Source organism: Falco rusticolus, chromosome 6, assembly GCF_015220075.1.
Source record: "Falco rusticolus isolate bFalRus1 chromosome 6, bFalRus1.pri, whole genome shotgun sequence".
Lineage (NCBI taxonomy): Eukaryota > Metazoa > Chordata > Aves > Falconiformes > Falconidae > Falco > Falco rusticolus.
In genome coordinates, this window is record NC_051192.1 from 62,711,485 (window position 1) to 62,727,828 (window position 16,344).

A 16,344-nucleotide genomic window follows, 5' to 3' on the forward strand; every position below is an offset into this window, starting at 1 on the left:
ACAGGATGGCACCATCACCCCCATACTGCTTTACTCGGTTCTTGAAACCACATAGAGTTAGATGAAAACCAAATGTCCTGGGCACCTGCAGACCCTCTTTCTGCAGAGAAAGTGTGAAGGAGAAGACAGAAACACATGAAGAAAATTGGTCTCAGAGGCAGCAGCCAAAAACTAGAAACAAGTATCAGCTCCTTCCCCTACGGGTACTATAGACTTGGTCCTCCACAAAGAAAACATGGGTAACAGCACTTGTACAGCTAAGAGTGGCCACATGAGGACAAACTCATTAAGTACTGCAACATGTGTGGATACTACAGTCAGGACGGTCCTGTAAACATTCAGGACCAGCTGACTGATTACCTAAGATTCAAAGCAGGGAAGAAAATGGGTGCTCTTCCTGAAATGCCAGTGCTCTTACAGGAACCTGGAGAAGGTGGCTTGTGCTGGGGTCTATGAGCATATGGGGTTTGCATGGCAAGGTTTTGGTAGCGGGGAGGTACAGAGGTGGCTTCCAGGAGAAGATGCCAGAAGCTTACCCTATGTCCAACAGAGGCAGAGCCAGCTGGCTCCAAGACGGACCCACTGCTGGCCAAGGCCAAGCCCATCAGTGATGGCTGGTAGCACCTCTGGGATAACACAGTTAAGAAGGGGGAAAAGTTGCTGTGTGACTGCAATTGCAGCCAGAGAGAGGAGCAAGAATATGCAAGAGGAACAGCCCTGCAGACACCCAGGTCAGTGAAGAAGGAGGGGGTGGAAGCCCAAAGGAGGCTGTGACCCCGTGGGCAGCCTGCGCTGGAGCAGCTCCTGGCAGGACTTGTGGCTCCATGGAGAGAGGAGCCCAGGCTGGAGCAGGTTTGCTGGCAGGGCTTGTGACCCCATGGGGGACCCACGCTGGAGCAGTCTGTGCCTGAAGGACTTGCACCCTGTGGAAATGACATATGGAAAGAACCCACACTGGAGCAGTTTGTGAAGAACTGCAGCCCATGGGAAGGGCCCATCTTGGAGAAGTTTGTGGAGGACTGTTTCCTGTGGGATGGACACCATTCTGGAGCAGGGCAAGAGCATGAGGAGGAAGGAGTGGCACAGGCAACATGTGATGAACTGACTGCAGCCCCCACTGCCCACCCCTCTGCACCATCCGGGGGAGGAGGTACAGAAAAATCAGGAGTGAAGGTGAGACTGGGTAGAAGGGACAGGTGGGGGAAAAGGTGTTTTAAGATTTGCTTTCTTATAACCCTATTCTGATCGGCAATAAAGTAATTTCCCCAAGCTGAATCTGTTTTGCCCATGCCCATCACCATGCCATGACTTGGTGAATGATCTCCCTGTCCTTATCTCAACCCACAAGCCTTTCATTATATTTTCCCTCCCCTGCCCAGCCAAGGCAGGCAGTGACAGAGCAGCTTTGGTGGGCACCTGGCATCCAGCTGGGGTCGACCCACCATGAGTCAGTAACTGCAGCTGTAAGGATGCAGGTCTGCTCACTGGAGCACTTGCCCAACACCTCAAACAAGCATTTGCGTACAGAGTTTAATTCAACATGGTGACAAACAGTATTCAGGTTGCTGGCCTCTGTCCCCAGCTCTCACTGCTGGACCTGGACGGGATCTGAAAGGCAGCAAACTTCAACACCATTTCTGTAAATGCATATTACAGGATCTTCACACACCAACCTCACGTTGGCTGCATGTTTACAGAATGAACAAGAGTCAGGTTAAATACAGAAAAGTAATCTTTTCTCCTTCCCTCCCTCTTAATTCAGGTACAATTCGCAAAGTATCTGAAGGAATAAAGCAGGTAAAAAGGTCAAAATCCCAGAGGAAAATAAAAAGATCCGCTGGCCTTACTGTACTACTACAGATTTGCTGAAGTTTATGGTGTAGACTCAAATGGTTTCCTTTAAGCTATGTACCGACAACACATCTGCCCTTTTATTAACTGATCTGTCTCATGAGCATTGGCACAAGCCTGTCAGTAATTTTAGCACAGTATCAATAATTGACTGGGTGACTTATGAGTAAGAGAGCCCCTGCTTCCCTGCAGCAAGTCTATACTCACTGGTGTTATAGAGAATACAGGGTGATAACAAATAAGACTCCCAGACAGTGAAAGAGCTTTAGATGACACATTTGCCTCAGTCTCATTTTAGAGGAGGAAAAAGAAGAAAAAATGGAAAAAAAAAAAAAAAAAGGCCTGAAGAAAGCCCACGAGACCCAAGCCTCTTAGGCTTACTGGCAAGTCTGTGAGATAGCTCTGGAGAGCATTCGTTAACTCCCTAGTAAATTCTTTGCAGAAATCATCACAACAGGAGCCATCTCAGGAGACACTCGAAGGAAGATGACTAAGTAGCTTTCAACTGGCAGGCAGCTCCTCCCAACCATGCAGGAAAGCAGAGGGGCCTGTTTAAAAGCATATAGACAGACAATAAAACACGGCAGGATGAATCAATGAGAAGCTACAGCAGAGGCAGACTGTAGAGGGCTCCATATATTTCAGGAGGTAAGTGGGGGCAGAGCAAGGGCACGAGATGAATCTTTGTTGCAGCATCCCAGGGGATGACAAGGCAAGATCACACAGTGTGATCTGCTCAAAGCTAGCACGGGACTCCAGAGTGGGGGTTATGAGCCCATCTCAGACCTGCAGCTCCACAGAGAGGTACTTGAAATATCTCTCACAAAAAGTCCATGCTAAGATGACAAAATCTGGATGCAAAGAATAAGAGGCCCTGATCGAGCAGGATGCAGCAAAATAAGAAATTATTTATGTGTGGTTTACAGCAATCAAAAGGAGGACCGCAGAAGCCCAGACAGCATTTATCCCAGCCTAGAAAGATCTTGGTCACTCTGGAAAGAACAACATTGCACATTAATTGCTCTGATCCTTCAAAAGACTGTTCAGGCAGAAACAGGTTACACAGATTGGGAAATGTTCTTTCTTTGCAAACTCAATTAAGCTTTTACAACTGCTTGCAGCTCAGCTCCTGCTACGTTTCTCTCACAGCTTCTGGTGAACAGCAGCTTTGGGAGAGGTGTTAATTGTCTGCATGCTAAATGCATTAGGCAGAGCAGTGAAATTACAGCACCCATCCAGCTTGTAAATGGGCTTCCTTATACTGCTGTATGTCACAGCAGTACAGTGCGAACAGGAACGTTTTCTGCTCAAAAGATGTGCAGTTCATTGTTTTGGGTTTTTTTAATAACGAATGCAGTAAGAATGCACAAAGAAATTTAAAGGGACAAACATAAAATAGCTTGAGCAAAAAGGCAAGCCACTTGCTCCAATTAATTATCAATTACAATGATTTCTCCTATTGAAGGCACTCTGAAGGACTTCCCAGTGCCTGGAATACCAACTGTCAGCCTTCTGCCACTGACTGACCTTTCTCCAAAGTCAGTGCTCAGGAGCACTTCTCAGCACTCCAGCATTTTGAGAGCAGCAAATTTATCTGAGGTCATCATATAAGCCAAGTAGAAAGGGCTGAAGTTTTTTCCTTGCAAAGTCTGAACACAGACAGGAGTTTTCAGTGGGCCAAAATAGCAAGTGGCAGAATTAGAAAAGGAAAACCAAACCATAGCAAAACCAAAACCCCAAACCAAGCTGCTAAAACATGGAACAGCCTTTCCCAAAGAGTCACTTTGGGAAAGTCGCAAATCGATCCAAGCTTACCTTGTCACAGAAGACTTTAATCTGGCAGTAGGCTCTGTGGACAGGTTTGTTACTCCTGTTATTGTAGCTGTAGGTGTCAATCTGAAGATTCAGGGGCAGGCCTTTAACTCCCTTCTGAGAGGAGAAATCGGTGCTGAGGCAGTTCACAGAAATGAAAACCTGTGGAAAAAGAAAGCAGCACCCGTCAGCAGCGACACACATGGCTGCTGAGCGAGGGACTACTCTGTAAGTGCTATGACTTAAATGCTCGTCCTCGCTACTACAGGCAGGACCTTCTTTCTTCTGAGAGATCAGGTAAGATCCCCAGGGAGTGGTACAACAGTCTTCTTTGTATAAATCATTACGGGTGACAAAGCCACTTTGTCCAGAATGGATTTCAACAAACTCTCTGAACTTCATGAAGACGCCACGAAGCGTTCCCAGATATTTCTGCCCAACAGATCTCAAATGTCATTATCAAACTTTTAGCAAGGGAAATCCTCCTACATGCAATCCTCACTGCCCAGTGTTTTACCATCTCAGTAAGACCACAACCATACTTTGAAAATTTTATGTTGCAAGTTAAAACAAACCTTTCCATGAGTTTTACGTAAACTGCTATGAGCACAGATTATGCTTGAAACTACTTGGTTGGGGTTTGTGGGTTTTTTGGGTGGTTTTTTTTTTTGGTTTTTTTTGTAAATGATATTAAAGGCTTTTAAAAAAATATTAGGCAACACATTACCTTTAAACACAGGAATAATGCTATTATTTCAGTGAAAGAGTTTTCAGGCTGTACACTTAAGAAGATGAACACTATTTTGAATATTCCCCAGTAAGACCTACAATACCCTGTTAATGTGCAGATCAAAAGGAGAAGATAGTATTTTCATTATTCTTAAAGAAACTGAATTATGGGGAAAATTAATTAAGAGAATTTAACATATCTAATTTCATTTTCATAACTGCCTTAAGAAAACCACCAAAAAAACCCTTAACACCCCCTCAAAAAAACCCAAACACCAAACCACAAAAAACCACAACCAGATAACAAGTCCAATGCTACTTAACAGAAGGAAGAAATATTATTTTGTGTACATGAACAGACAGACCAGAGTACTCTGTACCCAGAACATGGGCTTGCTGCGTGCCAGACTCTTCTCTGGACACAGTCCTCATTACTGGCATGTGTCAGGAGAAGCTGCAACGATTAATTAGCAGGAATTTACAAGCTACCAAGACCTGCAATAGCTCCTCTCCTCTCTGCCCCAAGAATAAAGGCTGGCAACCTACTGCTTTAAAAAAAAAAAAAAAATAATCAAAGCCTTGGGAGCCAGAAGCACCTTCCCAGAGATTTTGCAGTACTAGCCCACTATCCGATAGCCTACTTCATGTGCAACTACCACAAAGACCCCATGCGACAGTCTGTGCGGTGACCTAGTGCCACCTCCCGGCGCCGTCCCGGCGCTGCAAAGCCTCAAGGTAGGTTTTGAAAAGTTTAGGGGTTTGGGGTGGATTTGTCGTTTTGCAAAATGCTTACCATGCTTCTTCGCACAGATTCTGCAACACCCGTTACTAGTTTTAACAGAAGAGGGGAAATGGAAATGCAATAACTACCACCAGAGTAGGAATGTAAGCTTTCCTTTCCCCTTCTGCATATATAGCACAGTCGTATAAAAAGCTGGGGGTGGGGGGGGTGGAGAAGAGAATAAGATAGATAAGCATGTTCTCCAATAACTTGTCTGAATGTTTGAGATTCACCGGCAACTTCTCGCAGCCCTTGTGAGCACCAGCTGCCCCGGAGCGGGGAGACAGCTGCTGGCACACCAGCTTGGCAAACAGTCCCCATCCCTTCCCCTGGGCGTACGCACCATCTCACAGAGCTGGCAATGCCCCCGCTGGGTCCCGCTTGTGCAAAGGGACACGGAAACATGTGAAACGACATTAACTCACACCAGCACGGCACGCCAGCAGAGCCCCATCCCCAGCCAACCTGACCTGCGCTGCTTGTTCCGTGGTGGCCCGAGCCAGGAAAACACGCAGGGACAGCAGCACCAAAGGGAAGCCAGTGCTCAATGCCTGCTCGCGCTGCAGCCTGTGTCTCAGCATCCCAAACCCACGTTGTTCCAAGATGACTTTTTTTTCAAAGCATTAAATACATCTCAAATCTCAGCCAGGAAAATTCTTTTAAAATCAGCCCTTCTCAACGTTCCCCCAAATTGACCCAAATGATGGCTTTGCTACCATTTATCCAGGTCCCCCCTTCCCCCTTTTTGCTACCTTTGACTTTACAAGGGCATTTTGCTTGCGGTGCTGGCACACCCCGGGGGGAAAGCTTCAAGGAGCTTGAAGAGCTGCTTTCACCCACTTCGGAGCTAGGTAATCAGATGTATGCACAACTTGAATAATTGTGTTCCTTGAGCAGGGGTTTTGTTTTTTAAAAGAGCCTTGACTCTGGTGTTTGCATATTTTTACATTTTTAATTTTAATTTTAAATGTATTTAGCCATACTGAATATTCACACACAACTCTCATTTCTGTTTGAGGAAACGACTGCATTCTTTAAGAAAATATGCCCAAGCAGCCATGCCAGCAGGTCCAACCCAGCCCCAAAATTTCTGTGAAATGCCCCATTTGAGTTTCACACAGCTAGATACCCAGTGGACCCAATGTGCAAAATCAGCCATCAGTTCCCTAGCAATTGGTGCAAATTCTGAGAATCCAGGTCCACATTTTCAGTTTTCATGGCTTGTCAGCCACACAAAGCTTACGCAGCATGCTGGGCTGAAGGTAGAGGGGTTGGTCTCAGCATGACAGATGCATGCTACTACGGTGGAGCTGCGTGGGTATCCCATGGGAATCTGGGATTGCCTATCAGATGACAAAGATTATCCTCCTACTTTAAAGTCTCCTCATTTGATTAGCTTTGGCTTAAAGCAGCTGACTTCATTTTCATGCCATTTAAGTCTTCGGGACTCTGGGCAGGAGATGACAACTAAAAACCTAATCACCTCTCTGAAGCAACAGCGAGCCAGCCTGTCTTCTGTTCATATAACACCATGTCAGTTCAAAAGGATCATCATCTTCCCCCTACCCATCCCGTAACTCCTATTCTTGAGCAACTTCAGGTTGCCTCAATTTCCACAAAAACAGATTTTTAGCAAACAGCTTTTCCACTCTGAGTGAAAACAGTTTCAGCCAGGTGCTTTTTGTTCAAGAAGAGTTGACTTGCATTAGAAAAGAAACATAAGGCCAAGTGACTATGCCAGCTACATCCCCACCCCAAAATTGCCAGAAGAAAGAAAAACGTAACCACAGAAGTTGCTCTGCGTCTTCAGCCTGCTGAGCAAGATTCCTTTTCATGTGTCCAACCTATTTTTCTAAGGGCAGTTCCGCATTCTCAGCTATATTAAGATTTGTTGTTACTTAAAAAAATATATTTCATCTCACCTCCCAAGATTCAACATAAAGACAGCATTTAAAAACAGAGCATTGTCAAGCCTGAGCACTTACAAACGTGAGTCAAGCCCTCAAAAGTTATGCAGATTTTCTTTAAAACTGAGATTTCTAAAAGGATTAGAAACCTGTTCTCCAGTTATTTCGCTTGCTTGGCAGTTAAGCCTTTAGTCTATTTCAATCATATTTCCAGGCTTTTCTCTCCAACTAAAGCCAGGTTTTATTTTCCTTTTCTTTTTGTTGATTTTTTTTTTTTTAATTCTTGCTATTGATGAAAGCAGACATTCTCATCAAGACTAATGGCTCCACAATGGCAAGGTTTCAGATAAAACACTGAACAGCGTGAAACCCATGAGCTGGTATGAGCTGCTAACCCCCCACCATCTGACAGTCACCCTACAGAGCCTCCTCCACCCAACAACAGGTTGGGTTTCCTGCAGCCTCTGGGGCAGATGAGCAGCAGCCCAGCCGCACACAACCAAAGACCAAAGGCAGAAGGATTAAAACACCTCCTCCAGGATCATGCTGGAAGTCAGCGTGGGAAGAAGCCAGACCTCATGACTTCCTGGTCTGCTTTAAGCACCCGACCACTTGCACCCCTCCTTGCCTAACCTGGGAGAAACACACCGTGCCTACATTCAAATCTACGAGAAACAATCTTCCATTTTAATAATGCAGAAGAAAAAAATTAATCCGGCAGCTCTGCTGTGTGCCCTCAAGGAAGGGCAGCAGAGACAGCCAAGTTCTTTCCACACAGCACCTTTTTCTAACAAGATCTGCCTTTCAAACAAACCAGGAAAAACAGGCATAATTAAAGGGCAATCAAAGCACTGCAGGAACCTCGCTGTCAGCGAGATGAAAGATGCCTTTTTTAAATGAAGGCTTGCATACCCAGATCTCTTCTCCTCAGTTTATCTTGGATACCGTGCTCTCCTGTCACACGAAAAAGCACCAGCAATTTTGATTAGTCCAAAGGCTACATATGCAGCAGCTTTAGACAAAATGTCATCTTGTACAGCCTCTTCTGACTCACTGCAAAGCAAAGCTGAAAAGGAATGATACGTAGGTACAGTTCGACAGTGTCTGGGGTTGCCATAGGTAATGGCAAGCAACTCAGATGGGTATTAGCACACCATAAACTCTGGCCAGTCCCCAGCAAATGCAAGCATGGGTGAGACTGTAATGGCCACGTAACAGATCTCACCATCGTGCAGAGTCTTGTACATCCTTCCGGGTAAGATCCTACACAGATAGACTTGGGACTATCAGTCTGCTCACCTTGCTCCACATGGCTTTAATTTCAATAGAAGACAGGCAAATTGAATTCACCTCCTCCTATTTATGCTCCATTATATTTTTGTACTTGGAGGATGAAGACATGATTCAATAATCCAAGTCCATTGGGTATTTCTTTCTCTATTGATAACTCAGACAAAAACTTCAGCTCTTTTCCAGCACTAGTAGGCAAAATTCTCTCATTTTAATGTTATATTCAACTTAAAATTGTCAGGATGCTTCTGGTTTTGGATTACTGTGTTTGTACAAAACACAGTTTGGAGTCTACAACACAGCCACCAGGGACAGGTTAAACCACAATGAACTTTTCCAGGGAATGCAGTCGGATATTGTTTTTCTTGTTGGTGGCTAAATAATTTCAGTGTTCTGCCCAAAACGCAGTAAGCAAAGGGATTCCAGTGTGTCCTAGGACCATTTCCCCAACACCAAGGCAGTGTCTCCCCTGTTACCAGTCACCACGCATCCTACTTGCGGACCAGCCTGGGGCCACACGCAGCCCTTGCACAACTGGACCTGCTGGACCTACCCTGCCTCTTGCTTTGCTTTCCTTTGGATCAGCAAGGCCATTCCTGTGGTCTCTGGAGGGGAGGGCAGCAGCCACTGTGCAGCTGACTTGATCTACAAGTTATTTTCACTTTTTGCAGGACAAAGGGTCACAGAAACCCTCAACTGAACCGGCAGGAAGAGGAGCCTGTGAGGTTACAACAGCAGAATAAAAACCAGAGGAACAGATAAGGTGAAGGATCCATCAGACCTAAATAAAAGGAGTTGGGCTGGCACCAGAGGACACAAACCAGCTCCCTCCGCCTCTGCCTGCGCAGACTCCCTCAGAGAACCAAGGCATGCATCATCCAACACTAGGGAGCGGGAAGCTACACAGCTATGGCAACACCAGGACACAGCCGCTCCCCACCCCAGCTGCCAGCAGGAATTCTGGGAATGTCAATGCACAGCCCAGCAGCTCCCAGGTTGTTTGGTCTCCCACGGATGCACGTGCAATTCAGGGGTATGCAGCGCGTGGTCACACACTCCTTGCTGGCTAGCTGAAGGAGCAGCCCTAGGCCCAAATTCCACAACTCATTTATCAACCCTCCACCGAAGAAAAATTATCCGGAAGTTCAAAGGCTGTTATTTCAATACTGACGGCTGAAAGCATATGGTTTCTCTAAAAGCTTGGACAAATATAAAAATAAAAGGGAAAATACAAAGGGTCTTTTCTAGAGATTTGTCCATGTGTGCTTCATTTATGCTGTGAGCTGGCTAGATGTAAATCACCTCCAGCCCAAAAGCTTTATATGTTATACCGGCCCAGCTCCAAGCCCTTGCAAGAGGCAGAGCCATCAGCCTGGGCACTGTGTTGCACTAACATAGCTACGTGGCTTCCAGGATCGGCTCTGGGTCACAGCCAGGCAGCTTGAAGTGCAGGCAGGGCAAGCACAGGTCTGTCTGTACACATCCGCAAAGGCACATCCTAAGAAAGCAGCGCTGGGAAGACTGTTCTGTCTTTAAAAGAAGAAGAAAAAAAAAACCCCTACACTTTGGTACAGATCACCTGAGAGGTGGCTAATCTCACTGCTCTCACATTCATTTCTTCACCTCCCACATGCACCGCAGGTTTTGCATCAGCAGGAGGCAAGCCAGGAAAGAGAGATTAAAAAATTGGGCAATTCATGCACCTGTGGGCTCCTCAGCCACCCTCCTGCCTTTGGGATCGGACGCTCCAAATAAGGCTTGTCTGGCAGATGCGCCACAGAGCCGCATCCGTTCCAGCTCCACTCAGCCAGACCCAGCACCATCCTGCTCACAGCCCAGGGAAGTTAGTTTGCATTCAAACTTACCAAGCCCACTTCGGGTGACTGACACAAAACACATCGCAGGGTTCCATGCCACGCCAAGGAACACCGAGTGGGAAATACGACCCAGCCCCAGATAAAAGAACAGCCTCCTAGCAAGTTCATTCCATGAACAAGACAAAAATGAATGGTAATGAAAGGAAAATACATATGCCTGCTCACAAAGAGCAGGACTAATTGTTATTCCAACCTGTTCTGAGGCAAGGAAATACAGGAATGTCTGTGCTCACAACACGTGGGAAATGTGGCTATAGAGGTTCCCAGTCCTACTGATGCTACCTCCCACCCCACACTCTGATAAGATAAAGGCCCAGGGCCAGGTGTCAGCTTTTTTTAGGTTGGTCGGAAAGAAAGTAAAAAAGAGCAGTTTGGCAAGAAAGTGGCAATATGTAAAAAAACCAAACAAAACAAATCCCACCAAAAAACCCCCACCACCACCCCCGAAACAAACAAACCAAACCCACAAAACAAACACCCCCCCCAAAAAAAAAACCACCTAAAAGAATTAAATCTATAAAGGCACAAAAATGGCTGAAAAGGAAGTGTTGCCATCAGATATAAAGGGAATGGAGGAAAGGGCAGGGTGCGTGTGGTGTGGCAGGGATCACCTCCTAGTTTTCTCTATAGGAAAGCTACCATCAGGAAGATTTTTCTTTCAGCTTTAGAAAAGCTCCATAGTTGGTTGGAAGACCAGACGGATGGTGGAGTTTGGCACACCAAGTTCTGAAGAAAAACTCTTGAGCTGAAAACTTGCTTCTAATTCGCAACACTTTAAATCAAAGGCAATGCATTCTTGGTTTTAAGAAAACCCAGGACAGAGTAGGGAGAAATCTGTACTAAGAGGCAGGCAAGCAATGTTTGCTATGACTTTCCTATGTCACTGCTCCAAAAGCTGTGTGTACTTGCACCTCAAAGTACTTGTGGTCTGCAGCCTTGGCTTCAAACCAATCTCTTTTCTTTAAGTATGTTTGACTCATCACATTTCATAGTTTCATTTCTAACTAGCCAAACCTGTACCTACTCAATGCTGCTGAAGGTGGCAACACCTTCTCTAATGAGGCATATGACTGCTGTTTCATTACAATGGCATCCATATAAATGCATGCAATATTCATCAATCAAAAAAGTTGAAATTCTTCCTACAGTGAACACCAAGTGAGGATTATGCTAGAATAAACTCTTAAAATAATAAATCAGTGGTGTACACCCCAGCCTTATTTCAAGTTGTAGCAAGAGATCCACCCTCTCCAAAAACAGCTCATCTGAACAGAAAGTCCTGGCCAAGAACTTCATTCAACACACATGAGGATCTGCCAGAAGACCACTCTCGTTGCCCGATTTGCTATTTCAAAAGGCCAACCCAAATTAGCCACAAATTACCTATATATGGAACACTTCCACATTTCTTGGACAAAAAAAAAAAAAAAAAAAAAAAGAAAGCAGCGTTGTTTAGTTGCTCTGTCACTCAGGATATCACTTAAAAGATACCACAGTACCTTTCCTTTGGTGGAAAGAAAGCAGAAAGCTCTACCATGATATTCTGCAGCTCAAAATGCCTGTTACAGCCTCATCACGTATCCCTTCTTAGTAGAAAGGGTCTTTTCACACACAGCATCTGGCTTACAATGCCTTTTTTTTTTTTTTTTTTTTTTGAGGAAAGGAGTGGGAGGACAATAGAGCCCTTAATGTACAGTGACATCATTTTTGGCTACAGTCCCACCATCCAGCCTAAAGCAAGCCAGACAGAAGACCTCCACGGGGGCCCTTCTCTGGGAGCCACTGGAAGCAACACCAGTTTCAGAAGGGACCCATGGGCAAGCATGGAAGGGGTGCCCCAAGCACAACAGCAGGGTCCTCGCACTGTTAGGACTACAAAAATGGGGCAAGGAGGCTCTTGCGATCACCGTGCAGGCGACACCTTGCCCTGTTCGGACAAGAGGTCCCAACTTTCCTGCTCCACGGGGCAGGAGCTCAGACAGGATTCCAACAAGGCAGGATCCAGCAAAGCCAGCTAACCCTGGGGAAACTGATCTGTCCAGATTGTTCAACTGTCACTGACCTGAGAGCAGGCCATGTCCCCAGGCCAGAGTTATGGGATAGAGAATTTGCTTCACAGCCTAACGGGTAACACAACAGAGGTAACAGGACAACGGACAACATTACGAAGAGTAGCCGGAAACATTTGAAAGAAATATGCATTTAACCATGCACGTAGGGGCAATTTTCATTAGAAGACCTCTAACGGGTACCAACCAAGAGGAGGAGAAATGAGTACACTGTACAGACCTGGAGAGAGATGGTTCCCAGCTTCAAAAACTCACGGCCTGAACCTATAAACGCTTCTACCGATTGACATATGAAGGTCAAAGACATAAAAAAGGCTGCAGGGACAGGACTCCTCTTCCTTACCTTCCCTACCTTTAAAATCCCCCGATTTTAAAGATAGCCAAGCCTGCTCAATCAACAAGAAGGGGCAGAACCTCCATAGAAAACTCCATCTCAGCTCTAGACACCCCATCCCTAATGAAGTCATAGAGGCTAAAGACGATGAGCTTGCCTTCAGACATCTAAAGGCTTCTTTGCAGGAGAAGAACCCCACCTCGACTGTCTGCCCAACACTGCAGACATTTGGGACAGGGTGGGAAACTGTTTGAAGTCTCCACAAGCCTCAGGGTAACTCCAGCATTACCTGTTGCATGCAAGCAAGTATCAGCTACACATCTTTGTCAGACTCATCAGACCACGCTTCCACCCAACCAGGACGGCTCCAGACTGAGTAAGTGTACTGGCTTTCCTAAATATCCTATGCAACAACTCACCAGTTCGTCAACTGACTTCCCAGTTCAACATCTCCCCTTTTCTTCTCACAAAGCATGATTGTGTCCCCATCCAATTATTCCCCTCCCCCAGTCTGTCAGGTGGTGGGAGTCAGACTTCACCTCTAACACAGACACCTGGAAGTCCACCTGAATCCCACTTCCCCACTCCACAGTGTCTCCTGTCCACCTTTCCAACCCTGACCCCCCTCTCCTCCTGATCTCAGGGCAGTCCGCCTGTCCCTCTCGAAGCCTGGCCTTCCACCCCACCCTCAGCTCCCTTCACTGTCTCAGAACAAGGGGGCTTTGGATCCTGGTCTCTTTTCCACCTTGAACACACTCTTGCAAAGGTCAGAAAATCCTTAACCCACCACTCTTCTACGAGGTGGCCACTGCCAGCAGCTCCTGTGATGTCCCAAAGCAACAGAAGAGGGCAGAGAGGAGCTGCCAGAGAGAAACAGCATTTGCTCCAAAACCCACGGACACCGTCTGGCCCCAGAGCGGGAAATCCGTCACGCGTGAAATACTCCTGGTTTCTACACACACCGGCTCACAAACAGCACGCCAGCGCTGCCAGCTGTGCGACAATCCCGTCCGTGCAGAGCCAGACCTGCCTGCTATGTCCAGCGTCCAAAGGCCCGGCGTTGCCCTCGGCTCTCCCGGCACAACGCGGCTGGGAAGTACGCGTTGCTGAGGGCATCTCAAACATCCTTCTATTCCCCAACTCCGAGCTGCAAAACCCGCACATTTGCCTTGCTACAGAAGGAGCACGGGACCTGTATTGCCCAAAAGCAGCATTTCTTCACCAGAAAGCTGTGTTTTACAAAATCCCCGAAGCGCCCCAAGGGGACTGGCAGACTGGCAAAGCACTCTCTCGGGCAGGTAACACCTCCTGCACGGACAAAGCGGCAGAGGTACGATATTCCTGTGCATCCCCACGAGGGCTAGCACAAGAACGGCGAGTACCTGGTCCCAGAGCTGCTAGGGGGAACTTCTTGTGATAATATACTATTTCTATCTTAAATCTGAAACATCCCCGGAGCCCTGGGTGCCTAAATGAGGAATTACATCAGAAACTCCAGACATAAGAGCCTCGTCACCTCCCACTTCACACTGCTGCACAGGATCAAATCATTCCCACAGCAAACTGGGAGCAACAGCAAACTGGGAGCAACAGCAAGAGGGAAACAGGAGAAGCAGCAACCCCCACAAGAATCACCTGGCTCAGGTTCAGGGCTCAGAAAGCAAATTTCTAATAATCTAATAATCAATGCTTGCTGGCTGATAAAACCTACCATCTATGCAGTACTGCTGCAATTATTACACAGAAGACACTATATTTACTACTGTGGAGGACTTTCTGCAGCATCGAAGACTCAGTGCTCTTATGCCCTGCTCTCTTCATATAATTCAAGACTGAGGGGCAGGGAGGGGGGAAGAAAAGGAAAATAAAAGAGAGCATGCAAGGTAAATGAACCATGCAATAAAAATTGTTGAAATTGGCTCAGGCATCTACTGATAAGATCACAAGAGTTGAGAAAGAACTACAGCTCTACTGGTGAGAAATCCAATCATTGACAAAACACATCCACTCAGAGGGGAAAAAAAAAAAAAAAGTAAAATAAAGTAAAATAAAGTTAGACGCTTAAACACACAGAGCACTTGCTAAAAATGCCAGTTCTTTGAACGCTGAAGTCCAGAGTATTTTTGTCTGAATATGACTCTGATCCCAGGAGCCAACGTTTGCACTCTTGGTATCAACAGTCCCCTCTGCAGGTTCATACAAACCAATACTCAAACCGTATGGATCTCACACACCGAGACTGTGAATCTGGAAGCAAATTTCCATCTAGCTACAAAACTAGTTTGGCCTCCCACATACCTCTCCATACCACCTTAGCCCAGGAAGTTCAGCCCTGAGCTGAAGGATCACCATGAGGGTATTTAGACCTTTGCAAGCTGCTATTGGCAACTTCACTATAGGTTGAAACTACTCATTTAGGGGTCTGCGGAGTACTTGGGCCATAAGCACCTGCTGCACAGGGCAGGCCTCTGTCAACTGGTGGGAAGCAATGGCTTTCCTTGGGGCAGCCACAGCGTTCTCAGCACCAGGTCTAAGCCCTGTTCCTGGGTTAGTGGCCCATCCCCACTGCTGTAGGATGGCTCAGCCAGCGGACAGGCAGCTGCAGAGCTGCTAAGTGCCTCCAACTCCTTGGGGACCTGAAATCATTGCTGTCTGCACAGTCCATCCCTGTGTGCAAATCCTAAGCCCTCGAGTACCTTGCAGACACCGTTTACCTGGGTACCTTGAACGTCAGGCTGGTTACGGCAGCAGGATAACATCTCAGGAACACTTACTGCCTCCTTTTGCAGCCCTTCTGAAGCTTCATTTGCTTGCTCACATAGCAAAGTGCTTCATGCTTCAAAAAACTCAGGTCAGCATTTTAGCATCCTCCAAGCAGGTAAGGCCCTCGCTGCCATCCCTCTCAACCCCACTGAAGCAAAATCTGGTGAACAGGGGAGGCTAGCACCCAACACCAGCCTCGCAAGTAATGTCACGCATGCTGCAAGACAGCACTTTCAGCAGCAGCAGCACACACGGCTCCTCGCTGCTGCCTGCCAAGCACCCCAAACCTCTCACAGAGCTGAAACCCAAGAGCAACCTGCACATAATCTCTCCGTGCCTCTTTTCTCCACAGCCCTTGTGCAGCAAAGAGGAAAGCTCATGGTGACAGTGAGCTCTGTGCAGTGACAACACCCCTTGTGCCTCCTGCAGAGCGTAGCAGCATGTACAGCTCCAGAGAAAGACCTTTGCTGCGAGGTCCTATGTCCCCCTAAGCTAGGCTCTCCCTAAACATGGCCATCTGCAGCATCCATAGTTTTCCCCAATTTTTAACAAAAACCCAGGCAGCAACGAAACTCTCCAAAGAAAATTCCTGTACTTTGGCTCCAGCAAGAAACCGATGGGAAATGCCTTCAGAACAGAGATGACTCCACCTGCTGTCCTTGCACCCAGAAGATGCACAAGCCTTTTTCAAAAGCTGGAGTGGCTTCAAACAGCTGCAGTTAGCTACTAGCTAGGGAAGCTGCCCATACTTATGCATCTACCGTAGTGCCCAAAGTTCTGAAAAAAGATCAAACCAGAGTTCACCAGGAGGCTGCTCTAACTTGAAATAGGTCACTGGGTATTGGGATCTGTGGTTTCAGCAATGCATGCTTTGGGAGCTCAAAGGCAGCAGCTACTCCCTCTTCTGCTAAAGGCAAGCCCATTGCCACAG

The 16,344-nt window shown here is 46.7% G+C and overlaps 1 protein-coding gene across 1 annotated transcript in view; it reads right to left on the reverse strand.

Moving 5' to 3' along the window:
- The window catches only part of GRHL1 (grainyhead like transcription factor 1), a 39,669-nt gene that overhangs the window by 14,152 nt on the left and 9,173 nt on the right, over positions 1 to 16,344 (reverse strand). Inside the window, 1 exon segment of the mRNA XM_037392797.1 lies at positions 3,667 to 3,825. Coding sequence (XP_037248694.1) covers positions 3,667 to 3,825 — 159 coding nt within the window.